At 42.2% G+C, this 18,005-nt stretch overlaps 1 protein-coding gene across 1 annotated transcript; it reads right to left on the bottom strand.

The window, feature by feature from the left end:
* Nucleotides 1-5,917: 5,917 nt before the first annotated feature.
* Nucleotides 5,918-13,812, bottom strand: LOC133922464 (outer envelope protein 80, chloroplastic). Its single transcript, XM_062367822.1, has 16 exons — nucleotides 12,959-13,812; nucleotides 12,770-12,863; nucleotides 12,449-12,531; nucleotides 12,017-12,114; nucleotides 11,837-11,906; nucleotides 11,097-11,190; nucleotides 10,925-11,006; nucleotides 10,692-10,727; nucleotides 9,372-9,525; nucleotides 9,142-9,285; nucleotides 8,722-8,792; nucleotides 8,518-8,596; nucleotides 8,318-8,433; nucleotides 8,041-8,188; nucleotides 6,593-6,662; nucleotides 5,918-6,237 (listed from the first exon to the last, which is right to left on the bottom strand). Exons 1-16 carry the CDS (start codon nucleotides 13,595-13,597, stop codon nucleotides 6,083-6,085), a joined length of 2,133 nt encoding a protein of 710 aa, XP_062223806.1. The 5' UTR covers nucleotides 13,598-13,812; the 3' UTR covers nucleotides 5,918-6,082.
* Nucleotides 13,813-18,005: the final 4,193 nt, after the last annotated feature.

The following is an 18,005-nucleotide window of genomic DNA, read 5'->3' as shown; positions in this document are numbered from 1 at the left end:
TGGGAAGAAACATTAATTGTAAATGGGTTTTAGGTTTTTGCTATGACTAGTTGGAAACTTAGCTACTCCTGAACATTTTGTCTTAGCTCGTGGAAAGATTCAAAGCTAGTTTACCTCAGATGCCAGTAGTATATCACAAAAGGCAGGGCTTGCAGATTTGAACCTAGGTTATGCTGGTGGTGAAGCAGTATCAATCATGGTCAAAGCATTCCAGGAGCGTCATGACTACCTTGTAAGAAGTTTTAGGGAGCTGTCTGGAGTCAAAATTTTAGAACCTCAGGGAGCCTTCTATTTGTTTATCGACTTCAGCTACAATTACAGGTGTGAAGTGGAACGTTTTGGCACAAACAATGACTTTGAGCCCCTTTGCATGTTCCTATTAAAAAAGGCTAAGATGAATGAAGGGTTGTCTAGGTGGAAGCTTGTGATCAGTGATGTCATCTGTGCGCCTAGCAACCCAATGTTGCTCTGTGTGATGGTTGGGGATAGTGTTCAAATCCTTGGGATGGCAGTCATGACCATTTTGTTTGTTGCTCCTGGGTTCATGTCCCCAACCTCCCGTGGCACTCTAATCATAGGCATGAGGTTCTTCTATATGGTCTTTGGAATTCTAGTTTGCTTATTCCTTGGCGTCGCATTCATGATCCTTACCACACTTGCCAATGTCCTTGATGTTGGTGGAAGTGCATCAAAGGGGCAGGTAGTGCAAGCAGTTAAGATACTGACTTTAGATGAAGGGGCGACGCGTGCGGTTAGGGATGAGTGGAGGTGGTGGCGGGGAAGCGGTCTAGGCAAGGAGGAGGTGGCGATCTTTGATATTGTGCCCAATATTCCAAAGTTAATTCGATACATATAACCGGCAATGAGAAAAATAAATGCAATAGCTAAGTGATGATGAGAAATATCGGTCAGCCACAAACTAGCGGAGGAACCGATAGGGGTTGGATCCATGAGGGAGCAATAAGAGAGGAGGGTGTTATTGCGTTGCGTGGGGTCCACCTGTCAGGGAGGGACTAGGCACGACGATTATTAGAAACGACGTGGGGAGCAAGAAGGGAGGAGGGTGTTATCGTGTGGTTTCTGATGATAAACGGCTTTTTTATGGAACTGTTTCCGATAAATTTTATCAGAAATAATTTTTTTTTCCTGTAGTACATTTTCCAAAACGGTTCGTTATAGGAGCTGTTTTTTTATATTTGTAGCTGAAACAATTCTGTTTCAGTCATTTCTGATAGGCTGTTCAATTTGTGTGTTCTTGTAGTACTGTATTTTAGCCGCTAGCTAGCTAATTTCACGACACGAAATTCTGGAATTTTTGTGTTATAGCAAAAAATACGGATTGCAAGATTTTGGAATTATACCCACCCGAAATTCCGATGCCCACACAAAATATTTCGGTGCTCGCACCGTATGTTTCGGAGTTCAACACAAGATTTCACTAGAGATTGTTTACAGAGAGGTTATTTTTTGGGTGCTACACACAATGTTTCAGTACTACCAATAGATTATCTGGTGAGAAGATTTCAATTATGACTAATTTTTTCTAGCTGTTGGAGCTATGATCATAGGATGTTCCGGTGCTAAGGAAGTTGTGATCACCGTAACTTCTGGCGTTCATAGTTTTCTAAGCCCAAGGGGCAACGACTAGTTTTTGTGTTGGGGTTATAAATACTTCACCGCTCGGTTATTTGAGGGTGCTAGAGCTCAGGAGCATACATATACACTTAAGAGGAGTTCATGCCACCAAAGTTGAGCACATTGAAGATCAAGGAAATTAGCACAAGATTAAGGAGTTGATTAGTGCTAGTTTAAACCTAGTGTGTATCTAGCTAAGTGATTAGCCTAGAATTCAATAAAGTGGGTGATCCACACTTGTTAGTCTTGGTATTTGCTGACACCTAGATGGCTTGACGTTGTTTGTGTCTTAAGAGACTCTTTGAAGAGGTTTTGGAGTGGCCGCAAGCTTTGTGAGCTGTTGCAGTGCACCATACCAGAGTGACAAGGCACTACTACAGTGGAGATGATGGTGAGCATCTAGCAGATGCTTAGTAGGAGACACACTGACATGTGAGAAGCTCTAACGACTATCTACGGAGTTAGTCGATAGGGGAGCTTGACCCTTGCGAGAGGCTCCAATATGGACTAGGGGTGAGCGGCAACTTATCGTGCCGAGTTTACATTCTCTCTGCCCTTTACATTTCGTATTTACCTCTTGCATTTACTATTCTGTATTTACCTTTTCTAGAATTGCTATGTATTCCGTAGGATTTATTACTAGGATGCAAAACTTTGTTGCGATAAGTAGAAATATTAGATAAACCTAATCAATTTTTATCTTAGTATACTCTAGTTTATCTTGTTGTATTTGAGCCTTAGTTTTAAGTGGTCATAATCCACCCCCTCTAAGAGCATCACAAATCCTTACACCATGTCACATAGAATATAGGTTCATCTCCTCACCACATGATTGAGATCTTGCATTTGTACCAGTCACATTTTTGGACCGTTGGATCTATATCCAACAGTCCGGATATGTCCCCTCTTTAACCTTATCCCCAACACACCTCTCTCTCTCACACACACACACACACATCTCCTCCTCACACCCAATACTCGGCGCTCAAACGTGCCGCCTCACTCCCTAGGTGCTCATCCTCCCTTCTCTCATGCGAGTCCATCCTTCCTAGACTCCAGTAAGGCTACTCTGCCCCGCCCTCCATCCACCAACCACCACCTAGCTGACCACTACTCAGCTTGCATCCATTAACCATCATTTCTTCTAATATCTCATGTGTGAGCGACATGCAATGCACCTGTCGCCTTGCCGTCCCGCTCGCAACCATGCAAGCCAGCAAACCTCCCCAGCCATCCCTCTAAGCTCACCAATTCGGCAGCCTCGGGTGATCCCCTAAACCCTAACTCCAAGTCCAAATTTCCTTTGAAATTTTGGTGGTGATCCCTCTAAACCCATCAATTCGCTAGCCTCAGGTAATCCCCCAAACCTAACCCCAATCCCTAAACCTAACCCCAAATCCCAATTTCCTTTGAAATTTTGGTGACCGGGAAATTTGAAATATCTCATTCACTTGAGATGTAGCAAAACTGTTAGAATATTAAGATACATGCTCAAATATATAAATAAAGAGAGCTCAGCAAACAATGCACTAGTGCCAAGTGAAACTTTTTGCATTGGTCAGAAATATCATTTGTCTCCATATGATAAAAAAACAACTTCACTACTCTCGAGGTCATAGTGTTAACGCACAAGATGTACACGGCCATAAATACGCAAGAAGTACAAATATTATAGCAACAAGCATGCTGTAGAATTCAACCCTCGTTCTTTGCATTTCCTGATTTCACCACCGGGCCTTTCAGATGTCTTAGGCATGTATATACTTCCTACTATGATATAATATATAAATGAACTAAATATACTCTTTTATCACTATAAGTATAGTTATATATTTATTCTAAGATACTCCGATGTGAACTACATGAAAAAATTGAAAAAAAGTTCATCAATTTTAATGGATTTTAATAATACCTTTATATTTGTATATAAAATGTAATATACTCAAAAAAAATATGTGTAAACCACCTAAAAAAGTATACATACTACTTGGATAATCTTATATACTCACATACTCCATGTACATACTATTTATCATATAAAATATTTTCTATGTTATGAGATACGTATATGAGAAGTACACACACGCACACACAGACTTAGGTGCACTGTAGTCCACTATTGTGTCACCTTCTAATTACGATCTCAAAAACAGTATAATTATGATTTAGAAGATAGATCAATTACTGTAAATATATATAATCACAACTATACTACATTATGTCATATGATCGTAACTTATTCACCTATACACACTCTCAGTTACAATCATATAAGACTAGTGCGTTAGATGTTGGATGATCAAATATGTATAGTCAACTTGGTAACATTCTCTAGTTGTAATTATTTACTTTTTTATCATATGATTGTAACTTATTCAATATTGCGCATACCCTCAGTTACAATCCCAAAAGCAATATAGTTACGATCTATAAGATAGATTAATTACTACAAATATATATGGTAGCAACTCGATAACCTTCTCTAGTCATAATTATATACTTTGTATTATGTGATCGTAACTTATTCACCTCTACGAATACATCTATTTACAATCCTAAAAGCAGTATGTTACGATCCACAAGATAAATCAGTTACTATAAATATATATGATCGTAACTCGATACTTTCTCTGGTTGTAACTCGGTAACTTCTCTAGTCGTAATTATGTACTTTTTTATCATGTGATCTAACTTATTCATCTCTGCACACACATTAGTTACGATACCAAAAGCAATATAATTATGATCCATAAGATAAATCAGTTATGACCTCAGTTACAAACTGCCAAGCGTATAATACAATGCCTCTAGTTATAGAATACTCACTCTTATGCTAACACACAATTCATACCATTAACTCAGGTGATTAAGAATTATCACAAAGCATCATAGTTACCACTACTAGGATAGCAACCAAGCTAGCATAACTAATTTACCAAATACACAACGAAACAAACAAAATAACGAAACAAACAAATCGCACAAAGTAATCATACATACTAGCAGCATTAGTAGCCGCCAGCTTCATAGGGTGTAGCCACAGAAGAGGAAGAAGCAACACATCACGAAGACGAGCTGTGTCAGACTTGGTGGCAGTGATGACATCCCAGAGCATGACATCTAGGAGGGGCAGGACGTTCAGGATGAGATTGTGCCACCACCGCATCGTAGCCCCTAGCTACTCAGAGTGCGACCACTGCTGCCACCACCCACGAGACAAGACACATACGACGAGGGGAGCAGGGCGGCAAGGCTAGGTAGGCCGAGGTCCGACGGCCTCCAAAGCATGGACACCAGGCTAGGTAGTGGCACATGTGTGTATATATATAAAAAGCATGTTTGGTACTCTTAGTAGTATGTACTCTCATATACGTATCTCATAATATAGGAAGTATCCCATGCGATAAATAGTATGTACATAAAATATATAAGTATATAAGATCATCCAAGTAATATGTATATTTTTTTAGGTGGTTTGTACATATTTTTTTGAGAATATTATATTTTATGTACAAATATAAATGTATTATAAAATCTATTAAAATTGATGAACTTCTTTTCAATTTTTTTTCATATAATTCACATCAGAGTATCTTAGAATGAGTATATCCAATCATTTATGTGATATATCATAATAGGGAGTATATACTCCCTAGAGTACTCCCTAGAGTACATACTAGTTTAACTATATATATATACTCTCATATATGTATCTCATAACATAGTGGAGTATGCGAATATATAAGATTATCCAAATGATATGTATATTTTTTAGATGGTTTGTATATATTTTTTTAGTGTATTACATTTTATGTACAAATACAAAGGTATTATCAAAATCTAATTAAATTAATAGACTTCTTTTTAGTTTTTTCATATAGTTCACATGAGTATGTTAGAATAAGTATATTTAATATACTCATAATGATAAAGGAATATATCCAGTTCATCTATATGGTATATCATAGTATGAAGTATGTACTCTGAAAATACAAACTAATTTTTCTATATATAGTATACTTATATACTCATTCTAAGATACTCCAATATGAACTATATGAAAAAATTGAAAAAAAAATCCATCAATTTTATTAGATTTTAATAATATCTTTCTATTTGTACATAAAATATAATACACTAAAAAAATATGTGCATACCAACTTAAAAACTATATATAACATTTGGATAATCTTATATACTCATATGCTCCATGTATATACTATTTATCATATAAAATACTACCTAGGTAATAAGATACGTATATGAGAGTACATACTCTGAAAGTACCAAATATACTTACTATATATATATAATAAGACAGTCTGAGCTACACAAAACTTTCTTTCCAAAAATGCACTGACGTCGCCAAAAAATGGAAGGCATGGCACTATCTCCTACCAGCTGAGAATGCTCAGAAGAACAAAGCTGAATATGACTAATATACATGTTAATTTCTGTAGCCAACACCAAAGTGAAATCTCCTTGCTTGTTTATCATTGAAGGCGTACTCAAGTCGCAGAGGTCCCAGTGGGGAGTCCACACGGATGCCGACACCGTAGCCATAACCACTACCAGGCTTCCTACGGGCTCCCGCTGGGTCACCTGAAAAGCCAATCACCACAAATGGTCCAAGTAAGAACTGTGTCTACTATCTAACAGAAAGAGATGATAATATATATCAATATTTTAATGATTGTGTCAGTGCAAATCCCCAGTTGTATCAGACTTGTTCCAGCAGCAGTAATACCCAATTACTCAACTTACAAAAAATTTATCATCAAGAAGAAAGAGCAGCAAATTTCCAAATCGATAATCTGAATTAGATAGTTATATGTCCAAACCAAATATTAGGTTTAGAGTTCATCTGAAGGAGTATCCTACTTTCATTCGGTCAAATGCGTACTACATGAATAAAGAGTCACCGTGTTGGGCAAAATGTGAGCAAAATATGGCTTACCAGGAACTTTCGGACCAGAACCGAGATCACTACCGTAGTCACCAAAGACCACACCTTCCAGTGGCCCAAACTGCATGCAAAGTAAGAAAGTGATGATTTAAAAGCTTGATTTGTTCACTCATGAGATCACAGAGTAGGTAAATTGTGCATTGAAGCAGCACCGCCATAAGTAACATGCATTTCTTCAAATGCGCATGGTGGCATTTGCAGACAGCACTCTTCAAACCAAGCATATAACTAATTCTTCAAGCTGCCAATATATTCGAACCCGGGAACATGGCTCCAGATTCTCTGTGCAAAACAAACTAGTCCAGGAACAGCTATTGCACTCGGTTATTACAAAGATATCATATCCGCATCTCGCAATAAATATTCTATTAAAAACAGTAGCAATGTCCATTTATAACATTATTGCCACTTAGGCCCAATATGAAAGTAAAGCAAGCAGGCCCAGTTAAGCTACTACAGGCAATCAATTGGGTAACAGCCTAGTCACCAAAGAGTCCTCCTTTGAGAAACAACAATAAGTGTGGGTACAAGACATACTTAACTGGGCCACTTTACTTTCATGATGGGCCCTAGTTGCAATAATGTAATAAATGGATATTAATATTGTTCTAGCTAAAATATTTGTTGCTAGATATTCATATGCCATCTTTGTAATAACCATGTGCATTAGGTGTTTCTGGACTTTTGTGTTTTGCACAGAGAATTTTGGATCCTATTCCTGGGTTTGGCATCTTTGAATGGTTATAAGGTTCTATTTAGGCATACAGGTAAAAGCAGTTCACTGCGATTTCTCTATGTTCAGTACGGCTCTACCCTACTTCTTCCCATCAAAATCTCATCCAAGCTTTAACGTGTTGGAAAATGTTGCATATCTAATATGTATTCAAGTGTTGGGGCGGTGTGGCAGCATTCCCACCTATTTATTTGCTTTTCCAGTTAGCTATGTTCCTGAACTAAATTTGATAAAGAAACTTTTTGCAGTAAGTCGCAAAGTATGCTAAAAAAGAACTCCCTCCATTTCAAAACAGGGTGTACTAGGATTCGATAAAGTCAAACTTCGTAAATTTTGATCAACACTTAGTCAAATTATATGCATGTTTAGTGTATAAAAGATATATCATTAGATTCGTATTTCACATATCTTTTAGTAAGATATTGGTTTCTTAGCAATTGACAATATATTATAAGATAATTTAATGGTCAAATTATACTTTGAAAGACTTTCTCAAATCCTAATACGCCCTATAAAAAGAAATGGAGGGAGTGCCATTTTTAGTTATGTAGATACGTATACCCTTGTTGCCAACACAGTATTCTGCGGGAAGTTACCATATCATTGTGCTTGGATTTTGTCATACACCCATACTAGTGTCACATACTTAATGTGTAGTCCATTTAACACTGACAAAAAAAAGGTTCTGGAGGAGGAAGAAGCCTACCATATGGCATGACACTTCTCCACTACCTACAGCATAAGAGCGCCCAGAACCAACAGCACCTTCTTCATATCCTCTTACACTATTTATCCCACCAATTGCAAACGCTTCATGAGGTGAAAAGTTCCCCTCCACATGACCACCAGAAGCACTACATAAAGCAAAAACATTATATAGAAAGTAACAGAGCTGGACAAAACTGTTGGTGCAAGTTCATATGCAGGGAAGTTCATGACAATTTTTGTTACAGGATCAATATAAGAACTTTATATAAACAAACCTTAGAAGAAGTCGAGCAGGACCAATTTCATAGCCTTGCCTCAAACGTGCTGTCACTCTGTTGAAGCTTAGCCACTCAGGAAGAATTGGGAGACCTTGCTCAACATTAAAAACAAACTACAAGCAACAATGATAGCATGAGATAAGAGATCATGACTACAAAATTTCCAAGTTAGAGAAGGAAGAAGCATAAATGCCAACCATTGTAGAGCTATGGTCTCCAGAATCTGTGTAGATACTTTCGAACTTAGCCAGTAGCGTGTCATCATAAGCACTTCCACTGCAATGCAATTAGATGAAAATCAGGTTAGAAATGACAAGTTAACAAGTATAATGATAGTGTGCCTGAAGATATAGATATTTATTGTGAAAACAAGAAGTAAATGAGACAATGAGAGTTGAAACCTGGCAGTTAATTGGCTGTTATAGAAATCCCTGATGACAGGATTGCCTTTGTCATCACGGGCACCAGCATGCTGCGCAGACACAAAAGGTCAGCACCAAGCCATGTGGCTAGTTTTAAAAAGATAGCCAGCAGAATATAGTACAAGCTAATGGCAAATTAATTTAATGGTTCTTTGTTTCACCTATTCTCTATACAGAGCAGCTGTTTTGTATCTGAAGCATATGACCTAAAGTTATAGTAAAATAGTTGTAATCTCATGCAATCAACTCTTGCTTTGGGCTTGTCTATTGGCCTAGCTACATGTTATGAGACAAAAGGTACTTAACTACTACGACATAAGAGTTAGCTTGTCTATTGGCCTGGCTACATGTTATGACAAAAGGTACTTAACCACTACAACATAAGAGTTAGATATTTACCTGAAAGATGAATCCAAGTGTCCCACTCCATTTAGGTCTGAATGGTCGGCTATATTCAATGCCAGCAGTAGCCCGCCCAATTGTTAGAGGCCCATGGTCAGGATGATCACCACCATGGACAAGTGTTCCAGGAGTCCTAGAGTTCTGGCACAAGAAATACCTATAAATATATATAGATATGATGATTGACTAGCCGAAATAGAAGGTGGTGTCATATTAAAGGTAAATACCTGAACCATAATAGTTCTTGAGGTCCTCTTGTTGTCGCCATCGATCCAAGGGTCAGTATAGTTCAATCTAAATATTGAATCTATTTGCCCCCTTTCTAGCGAGAGATTCAATTTCTTGTTCCTCCCAAAAACGTTGCGATGTGAATATGCAAAGCTGCGTCACCCAAGTGAGAATTTTAGACTATGTGCATCTTCAACATATCCAGAAGCTAATATGAAGTTGCAACATAATGATTTTGTTACAGAAATACCACCTCCAGTTCAGAAATCATCATAGATATGTTTTAGCAAGTTGGTTTTAATCGAGGTGGCATTTTCCCACAAATGCCACTATCAACTGCTAATTGGCTGTGGTGTTAGTGAGAAGGATACACAATCCTAGGGATAAACCATGTAAAAAACGAAATAGTAACTCTTCCTTGGTCTATGTACATGGAGCTAAAACCACAACAAATTCCAACTGGAGTATATTGTAAACCAATACTGAACTACTGATGATTACGCCAATAAGAGTAGATTTCCATTGAAGTTTCAGGTCAACTAGTAAACTGATTCCAATATCCAAAGGCTATGAGTTTTGGCACCAATGAAGGGAATTGGTTAAGAAGAAGGTACATGCTGGCAGCCAACCAGTAAACAGCTGGTCTGGGGTTTGAAATTATACACATCTGATAGAAAAACAAGAAGATCAGCCACACATTCAACTTAAACGTCATCAGCTGTCTATTCTGCTACACGTCATCAGTTCACCACCAATACTTTATAGATTTTACATCAACTCTAAAAAAAATTGGTCTCTAAGGCCTGTTTGGGCTTTGGAGGATAAGCTTATAGCTTAAGCTGCTCCACGTGTGGTGGCTTCAGGACAGTTTTGATGATAACCACAAGTCAATCCACAACAGTGTGTTTTCGTTTCAGCCCTCCTAACGTCTCTAAGAACCAGGCTAATAAGGCTTCTTCGAAACATTAAGCCCAACCAAATGAGGGTCAAAAGCCCACTGAGGGCCTGTTTAGAAGGCCATTACTCCATGATTTTTCAGGATTTAATCAAATTTCAATTAAATCACATCCTAAGGATTTGGATCCCAATCCGCCCTTTCCAAATAGGTCCCCTTTTTTAGCACAGGGCCACTTATACAAAAACAACCCAAATGATACTCGGCAACTAAAAAGTTATATCCCTGAGAGTCTTTGAAGAACCAAAATAACACTGAGCCTATGTCATGGGTAGGAACTCACAAGCAGAAATAATAGAACTAGAAACAGAACCAGAGTAGCAGCATATGTGCATCTTAACCTGTGAAAGAATAACATACTGACCTGCCAATAAGTCCAGAAAGGGGTCCATTTGTTATCCTGCAGAGAAAACATCATACAACATCATCAACATTGAGGAATAACAGTTCGACTGTACTTCGTGCAGATGCTACAACTGGTGGTTAAAAGAAAACACAGTGCATCTACAATGTCAGCACTAATGACTCAAAACAGAACTATGAAAGCATGCAATTCACTAAATTCAGATCACTTTTCCAAGCATTGTTTGTACTCACACACTTGAAATGCCACCACCAGCAGAGAAACCACCTGAAGGGCGTTCAACAAGATTCATGACAAGGTCCACTTTATTAGAATCTGCAGAAGAGCACAAAGCACATGAACACTAGCACTTGAGAACAGATCAGTTTCAAAAATAACGACTGAGAACTAAAAAGTTAGCTTCACCTCCAACTGGCTGTGGAATTATTGTAACATCCTCCATGATTCCCATAGTAAGTATTGTTTCAACGTCCCTTTTAAGTTGGGCCATATTGTAAGCCTATTTTCATCATTAAAAGTATAAACAGACAAGATTAATGTTACAGCATAAGGCAACAGGACATGAATAACAAGGTAAGACAAGCACTCAACCAAGTCTAAATATTATTGCTAACATGATTTTTTATAGATAATTGCTAACATCATTTTAGTTCAAAACACAGTGCTCCTTTCATAATGCTTCAAATCAGAAACACCCAACCCAGGTCCAAATATTTATTGTGGCAATGCCAGTCATAATGAACGGAGAAAGAGTTACTTAGCTATATGTGCTCCAACCAAATTTATATGACTATACTGTAACAATAGCTGATGATTTTGGCTTTAGCCTTTGCATAGCAACTTCAGTAGTTCAGTGCATTAACGATTCAACACAATATGAACAGAAAATGTGAAGTGGAAAAAATGTTTAATAGCACTTCATGCCACATCTAGAACTAAGAATATAGGTAGATGTCACCCAGTCAACCACGGTTCGATTCTTGCGTCCTACATATTAATGCTAGGGTCGACATCTCTCCCTCTAGTCGAGTTTTTTTTAAGAATGTAACTGAAAGATGAAAATTACATTTCAAAATATCATTAATAGTCCTCCTGAAGTATATAATATATAAACAGAGCAAGATAGCGTATGAAAATGCTCTGACCTGCCCCTTCTTGGTGGTAAGCTGTCGAAGTATGGTCTCCGGCTGTGTCTTTCCAATGGTTGGTTCACCACTATTATAGCATGAAATGAAAAGCAAAGGGTGGAAAAGATAAGAAAATTACACAATTTTAAAACAGTACTTGGTCAATAGAATCTCACTGAGTCAAGATATAGTTCTCACGTTTTTTTATCCAGAAAGCGAATGTTGATATTATTAACCTCGGCTTCTGAAACTTGTAACCTCAGAATTCCTCCAGAAAGAATCTCAGCATATGAAACCTGGAGTCAAATCAAGAGCTCTTTGTGATCCATCATTTAGCACTTTAGCATTGAACACCCTTATTTCTGTATGCAATGAATAACAAGTGAATCCTATGTTGTATGCTCAGTTGTCCACATAGTTGGTATCGTTGAGATATACACAATCACTAGTGGGTTAGAGAACCAGGAACATAATAACCCAGTTGCTACAGTAGCAACCCCCTAGATGATCAATACATTACAGAAAATTTCTTTTAGGACAAATGGTCGCTAGGCACCCATTTTGGCTAATCCTCTTAAACATATCACGAAACTATGTGCCACAGAGAAAACATGGATTTGGATTGCCTACCAAGCCAGTTAGACCATGCTCCTGATACCATCCGGTAACGGACTTGATCACTTGATCCAAATGTCTTGTATTGATAATTTTTCCTGCGCATTGTAACACCAAAAATTCAACGGGGTCTAAAAGACCAACACAACATCTATCAAAAGTACATAATGGTTACAGGAGGATTATAGGAAACTACTGAATGTTTGTACACCTAGTGTCCCTCTCTACTTTCAAGTATTTACAGGTAATAATGTCATTTAAGATAACATTCCATATCATCTACCATAGCAGAAACGTGAAACATTATTAGGGAAACTAACATACTTAGTTACTTACCATGGCGATCGCGAAATGCATCTTCCAGGAACTTGGAAGGCAGCATGTTGGCACCCTCACAGACGAGGCCATGGAAGTCCTGGTTCGGCTCCACCTAAATCACAAAACAACCCAGAATGTGCATCCATCAGTTACAGAAATAAGGCAGCGGAAGGGAAGTGGAAACAAGAGGGAGGAACAAAGGAGGACCTCAAAGACAAGGCGAATGCCGTCACGGGTGTCGACGGCGACGGGCATGCACGAACGGAAGAGCCCGCTCTCCACGACGCGGTGGACGTCCTCCTGCACCTCCCGCCCGGTGACGGCCGCGTTGGGGCGGCACGCGCGCAGCGCCGCCGCGGCCGCAGCCTCCAGCTCGGGCCGCTCCAGTGGCTCCCCGTCCTTTCCCTGCACGGCCACCTCGCTTATCAGCACCCGCTCCTCGACCCCGCCCCCATCCTTCCCGTGCCTCCGCGGCGGGGGCGGCGCCGTGTCGGCCCGAGCAATTGGGACACGGGGGAGGGACGCGCCCAAGCGGCAGGCAGCGGCGTCGATGATGGCGCGTCCGATGTCCGCAAAGGGCAGTGCAGAGGAGAGGAGGGCGGGTGCTGGCGCCGGGGCCGGGGCTGAGGCGGCGGCGGAAGGGTGATTGACGCCGGAGGAGACGAAGCGAAAGTCGCGGCTGGGCCTCATGGCGGCGGCGGCGGCGTCGATGGCGCGTCCGATGTGCGCGAAGGGGTGTGTGGCGGAGAGGAGGGCGAGCGCTGGCGCCGGGGCCGGGGCTGAGGCGGCGGCGGAAGGGTGCCTGACGCCGGAGGAGACAAAGCGGACGTCGCGATTGCGCCCCATGGCTGCCGCCGAGGAGGCTCGCGTTAGGGTTTAGAAATGGAGCCGGGCTAGGGTTTAGGGTTTTGGGGAGGAGGCGGAGGAGGAGGGCACGAGGGTTTCGTTCGCCATGGGCGACAGGGGAGGAAGGGGAACGGAGACGGTGGTGTCACCGGCTCTCGGGTTCGGGCCTCGGGGGCTTCTCCTCGCTTTTGTCTCGAGGGGCAATGAGAGCCGTTCGATTGTGGTCGCGAGCCGATTCATGGATCTGGTCCGTTGGCACGTTACAACGCCGCAGTGTGTGAACAAGTCGGTGCTTCAATGGGAGAGGAAGACCAGGCACCGATGCCAGCCACTGCGGCGCTCGATGCCAGAAGAAAATTTCCTGGCACTGAAGCACGTTGATGCACCGACGCTACAGAGTAAAAAAAAAAAAACCGGGCTGCTCCACTGTCAACAGCAGGATGAATATAAAACGATCCGTCTACTCTAGTTAAATAAAATAGTTAATTAATTAAACTAAATTAGAATAGATCAACGAATTAAGAGAAAGGGTTCTTTTTGTTTCTTTATTTGTTGTTGGGTCTCACCCAATCAATGCTACTCACTGCAGGGTGAAAATGAAACTTGGCATCGGTGTGGATATGACATTTCAAGCATCGAGCTCGATGCTACACATTGCGGAAGCTCAGCCTTAGTGTTTAGTTTATCAAGAAATGTTAGAGTGACGCGCCATTGTGGTGCTAAATTTAGCTTCTCCTCTCCAACTTTTGGCAACTTTATTCCTACTCAAGGTAGGTCCCACAAACTAAATTAAGAGACAAAACTCACCGAAATCATCTCGACCTGTCTTCTCCCCACTGTCTTTCCCCAGTTTCTCCTCCCGTCGGCTACTATCTCCTGGAATGGTAAACAAATTGAAGATTAATCTATGGAGTTGGATTTGGATTTGATCGCTTGAGTTTTGGATTTGTTGGCATTGCACTCTTGTTCGCCACTTGCTGAAGCAGGAAGCCAAGATGGGAGGAAGAGACGTGTATGTGAAGCTATCCATATCATCTCTAATGATTGCCGTTGTTGGCAGCTAACGAGCCGTGAACTCCCAATCCCTCGCGATAAACCGATGGTGAAACCGCACAAATCCCCGTTGACTAGTCACAGCCTCCTCCGCGAGCAGCGGGAGACGGTCGATGAGCCGCGGTGGAGAGCCGATGAACTTGTTCAATGACAGCATATCGGCTTTGTTGGCAACAAGTAGAGCGAAGAAGCGATATGATCGAGGATGTCTGGTGCGCACTGAGCGAAAATTATTTCTCTATTTGATGGCACCGGGTGCTATGGTTTTGGGCTTGAGTCGCTCCAGTGTACAGATGTGGTGCTAAGGGGCACAAGATTCTCTTAGCACCATCATTTTTTTAACATTGGGGCTGCCTAAGAGGCTCACTTGTCCCTTCTCATCTTCTACCTCGTGACTAGCGAGCCTTCACGTTTGTCCCCTCATCCTGTAACATCCCAAATTTTGGCTAAAACAAAATTTAAAAAATTATTCAAACAAACTCCTTCAAATCATTCCAAAACAATCTCAAATATTTTCCCAAAAATCCCAAAACCTCAAAACCTTCCCCTGGGCCCAACTTTAATTCTTTCCATCAGACCCATCTTCTTTTCTTCTCCCCTTTCCTCACCCGGCTAGCCCGATGCAGCCCGGCCGTCTTCCTTCCCTGGGCCGCCTCACTTCCTCCCCCTCCGGCCCATCTCCCCCTCTCCCTTCCTTCCCTGCGTAGCACCAGCCCGGCCTGTGCACACCTCCCCTCTTCTTCTTCCTCGCGGTGACCGCGCTCACACAGTACGCGCGAGTGCGAAGAGCTCGCACGGCCGCGTACACGCGTGACCCCACCCTCTGACTGCTCGATGCACGCGCCATACCGCCGTGCCGTCCCTCTCCTTCCCCCTCTACTCTAACTCATCACATCCCATTTGTACCGGCAACGACCATACGCGAGAAACCCGGCTGCCCGACACCACCGGACGTCGTTGTGTCGTTTGCTCGCCCCGACCCGTTCTCCCTCCGCGCACACGCACGCGCACGCGTGTACGGGGTAACTAGAGCTGAGTCGCTTGGCTACGACCGCATTTACGCCGCTTGTACCGAGCTCGGCGAGCGCGCTCTCACCGCCGTCCTGGCCACCCGAGCTTTGCCTCTCCTCCCCGCCCATAAATAGCCCATCGAGCTCCTTCCTCTTCACTGTGAACACCCGAATACGTTAAGGTAAGCCTCATCTCCCTCCCCACTCTCGCTCTCACTGCTCCCCAATTTTCTCTCTCCTCCGAGCTCACCCCCACTGTCGATCTCCCCTGACCGAGCTCCAATCGCCGCCATTTCCGGCCACACAGCACCGCACCAAGCACCTTCACCCTTTCCCGTACTCATTCCCCTCTCCCTAGCCCTCACCAGGCTCCACGCCGAGTTCCCCGAGCCACCGCTATAGCCACAAGAAGCCAACCCATCCTATCCCTCCCCTCACTTGGTTCACCACAAAAACAGATTCCCCACACCTCCCTCTCTCTTTCGGTACATTCACCATCGAGAACGGCGGCCGGAAGGGTCGTCCGGCGAGCTTTCCGACCATGCTCCGCCACGGAAGCCTTCCCGTCGCCGTCTCGTGCCACCCCTCCGAGCTGACATCCCCCCGCCATCTCCCTTCTGTCACCTCTCTCCCTGCCTTAATCTGACGTGTGGGTCCGGTCATCTAACGTCGTTATACCCACCTCGGGCCAAACTGGCCGTCCCGGCCCAAGAGCAGCTCGATAACTCAGCCCACGACCGACTGGCCGGCCTGTGTGAATAGTATCTCTTTCTTTTTTCCCTGAAAACTGGATTTTCTGAGGAATATTCGGGAATATCCTCCCCTACCCTTTTTCTCAATTAACCCACCGACAAACTTCAAAAGCCCATAATTCCTCCGTTTCAACTCCGATTTCGACGATTCTTCCACCGATATTTTTCTAAATTCGAGCTCTATCTATTCATACCATTTTCATAATTATTACAAATTTATTTATATTTATTTGTGTGTTGTCTTATTTGTTTGTTGCGACTAGACGCCAGAGAGTTCGTTGAGGAGGGGGAGGAGGTGCTAGGAACCCAGAAGTTTGAACAGAACCCTCTCGAGGACTTCAACGAAGACAAGTCTCAATCCATTTCCCTTTGACTATATTGAACCTAGTTTTATCAACACAACCCGTAGCAGCCATTTCACTCTGATATAGTGCATGTAGTGTTACTAGTTGGCATATTTTAAACTGTTGATCTAGTTATAACCTAATGTAGTCTAAGCCAGCCATTTGTATTATCATGTATGCTTAATCTTGGTAAACCTAGGATCTCGTCGTAGCCTAGGCGATTACCTTGTACTAGTGTGCTTAGGAATGATAATCTTTACTGTTACTTCATGCTTATTCATATCTAGCTTTTCAAAGGTGTAAAACTTGGTGTTGGTGTTGTGTGGGTTATGGTTGGGTGATAAGGTTAATTCCTGAGTTGAGGTTAGAGCTGGGGAAAGTCAGGGTTCCTTCGGGAATGCCCAGGGAATCGAAGCGCTATCGGTGAGACAGGCTTCGGGAGGAGTGTTGCCCGTGTGGCAGGCTCCATGAGGAGATGCTTGCTTTGGCTCGTTTAAGGACCGAGTTGATGTGACATCCTACCTAGTCTAGACAGTACAACCACTTGACCCTGTATGGGCAGGACTTAGTCTAAATTCCCCCAGCTAGTCTACTATCGTCTGGAGGCGTGTTTGCAATGGGGAACCATGGAGCAGGTACAAGCGGTGCAGGCTTGGCGACCCAGTTGGAGGCCTAGCTAAAGGTCATAAACCCCTGGTCAGCTCCCGTAGACAGTTAGTGTGATGATGCTGTGGTGGGTAATGGCTTTGTTGAGCCGCACTTGCATGGCGGTGGAATGTTGTCGAGCTCAGCTTGTGGTTAAAGTGTACAACTCTACAGAGGTAAAACTATTTGATTAATTGTGTCCACGGTCATGGACGAACTACGATTCGATCGTAACAACTAGCATGAGTTGCGTGTGTTCTCCTTGTGAGTGAGTGAACAAGGTGTGCCCTGTTTTAGAATATAGGTCCAGCTGTGTGCCGTGAGTTGCCGTGGACGGGGTGTCCAGCAACAATAAAACTTGGACAATCCATTTTTATTACTGATGTCATTTGTATAAATCGCTTTATATAAAATAAACCATGCATGTGTAAAACTTAGCTTGCTGCAAAATTCAACCTTACAACTTATCCTTGCCATCCACTTATACATGTATTCGTACCCTTGCCGTAGGGCAAGAGTTGAGACTTATTGAGTACTCTTGTACTTACCCTTGCTTGTACTTTCAGAGGACGACCCGGACTTCACCGAGGCAGACGAGTAGGCT

This window comes from Phragmites australis, chromosome 6, assembly GCF_958298935.1.
Source record: "Phragmites australis chromosome 6, lpPhrAust1.1, whole genome shotgun sequence".
Taxonomy (NCBI): Eukaryota; Viridiplantae; Streptophyta; class Magnoliopsida; order Poales; family Poaceae; genus Phragmites; species Phragmites australis.
The sequence above is the reverse complement of the archived record's forward strand: the minus strand, read 5'-3'. Positions and strand labels throughout refer to the sequence as shown.

Bases quoted from the DNA above. Each gene is read 5' to 3' on its own strand.
- LOC133922464 (XM_062367822.1), bottom strand. From the start codon at position 13,597: ATGGGGCGCAATCGCGACGTCCGCTTTGTCTCCTCCGGCGTCAGGCAC. The intron at 8,793-9,141 runs GTAAATATCTAA...GTGTCTGCGCAG, and splicing joins CACTTGGATTCATCTTTCAG to CATGCTGGTGCCCGTGATGA. The intron at 6,238-6,592 runs GTAAGCCATATT...TTGGCTTTTCAG, and splicing joins TTCTGGTCCGAAAGTTCCTG to GTGACCCAGCGGGAGCCCGT.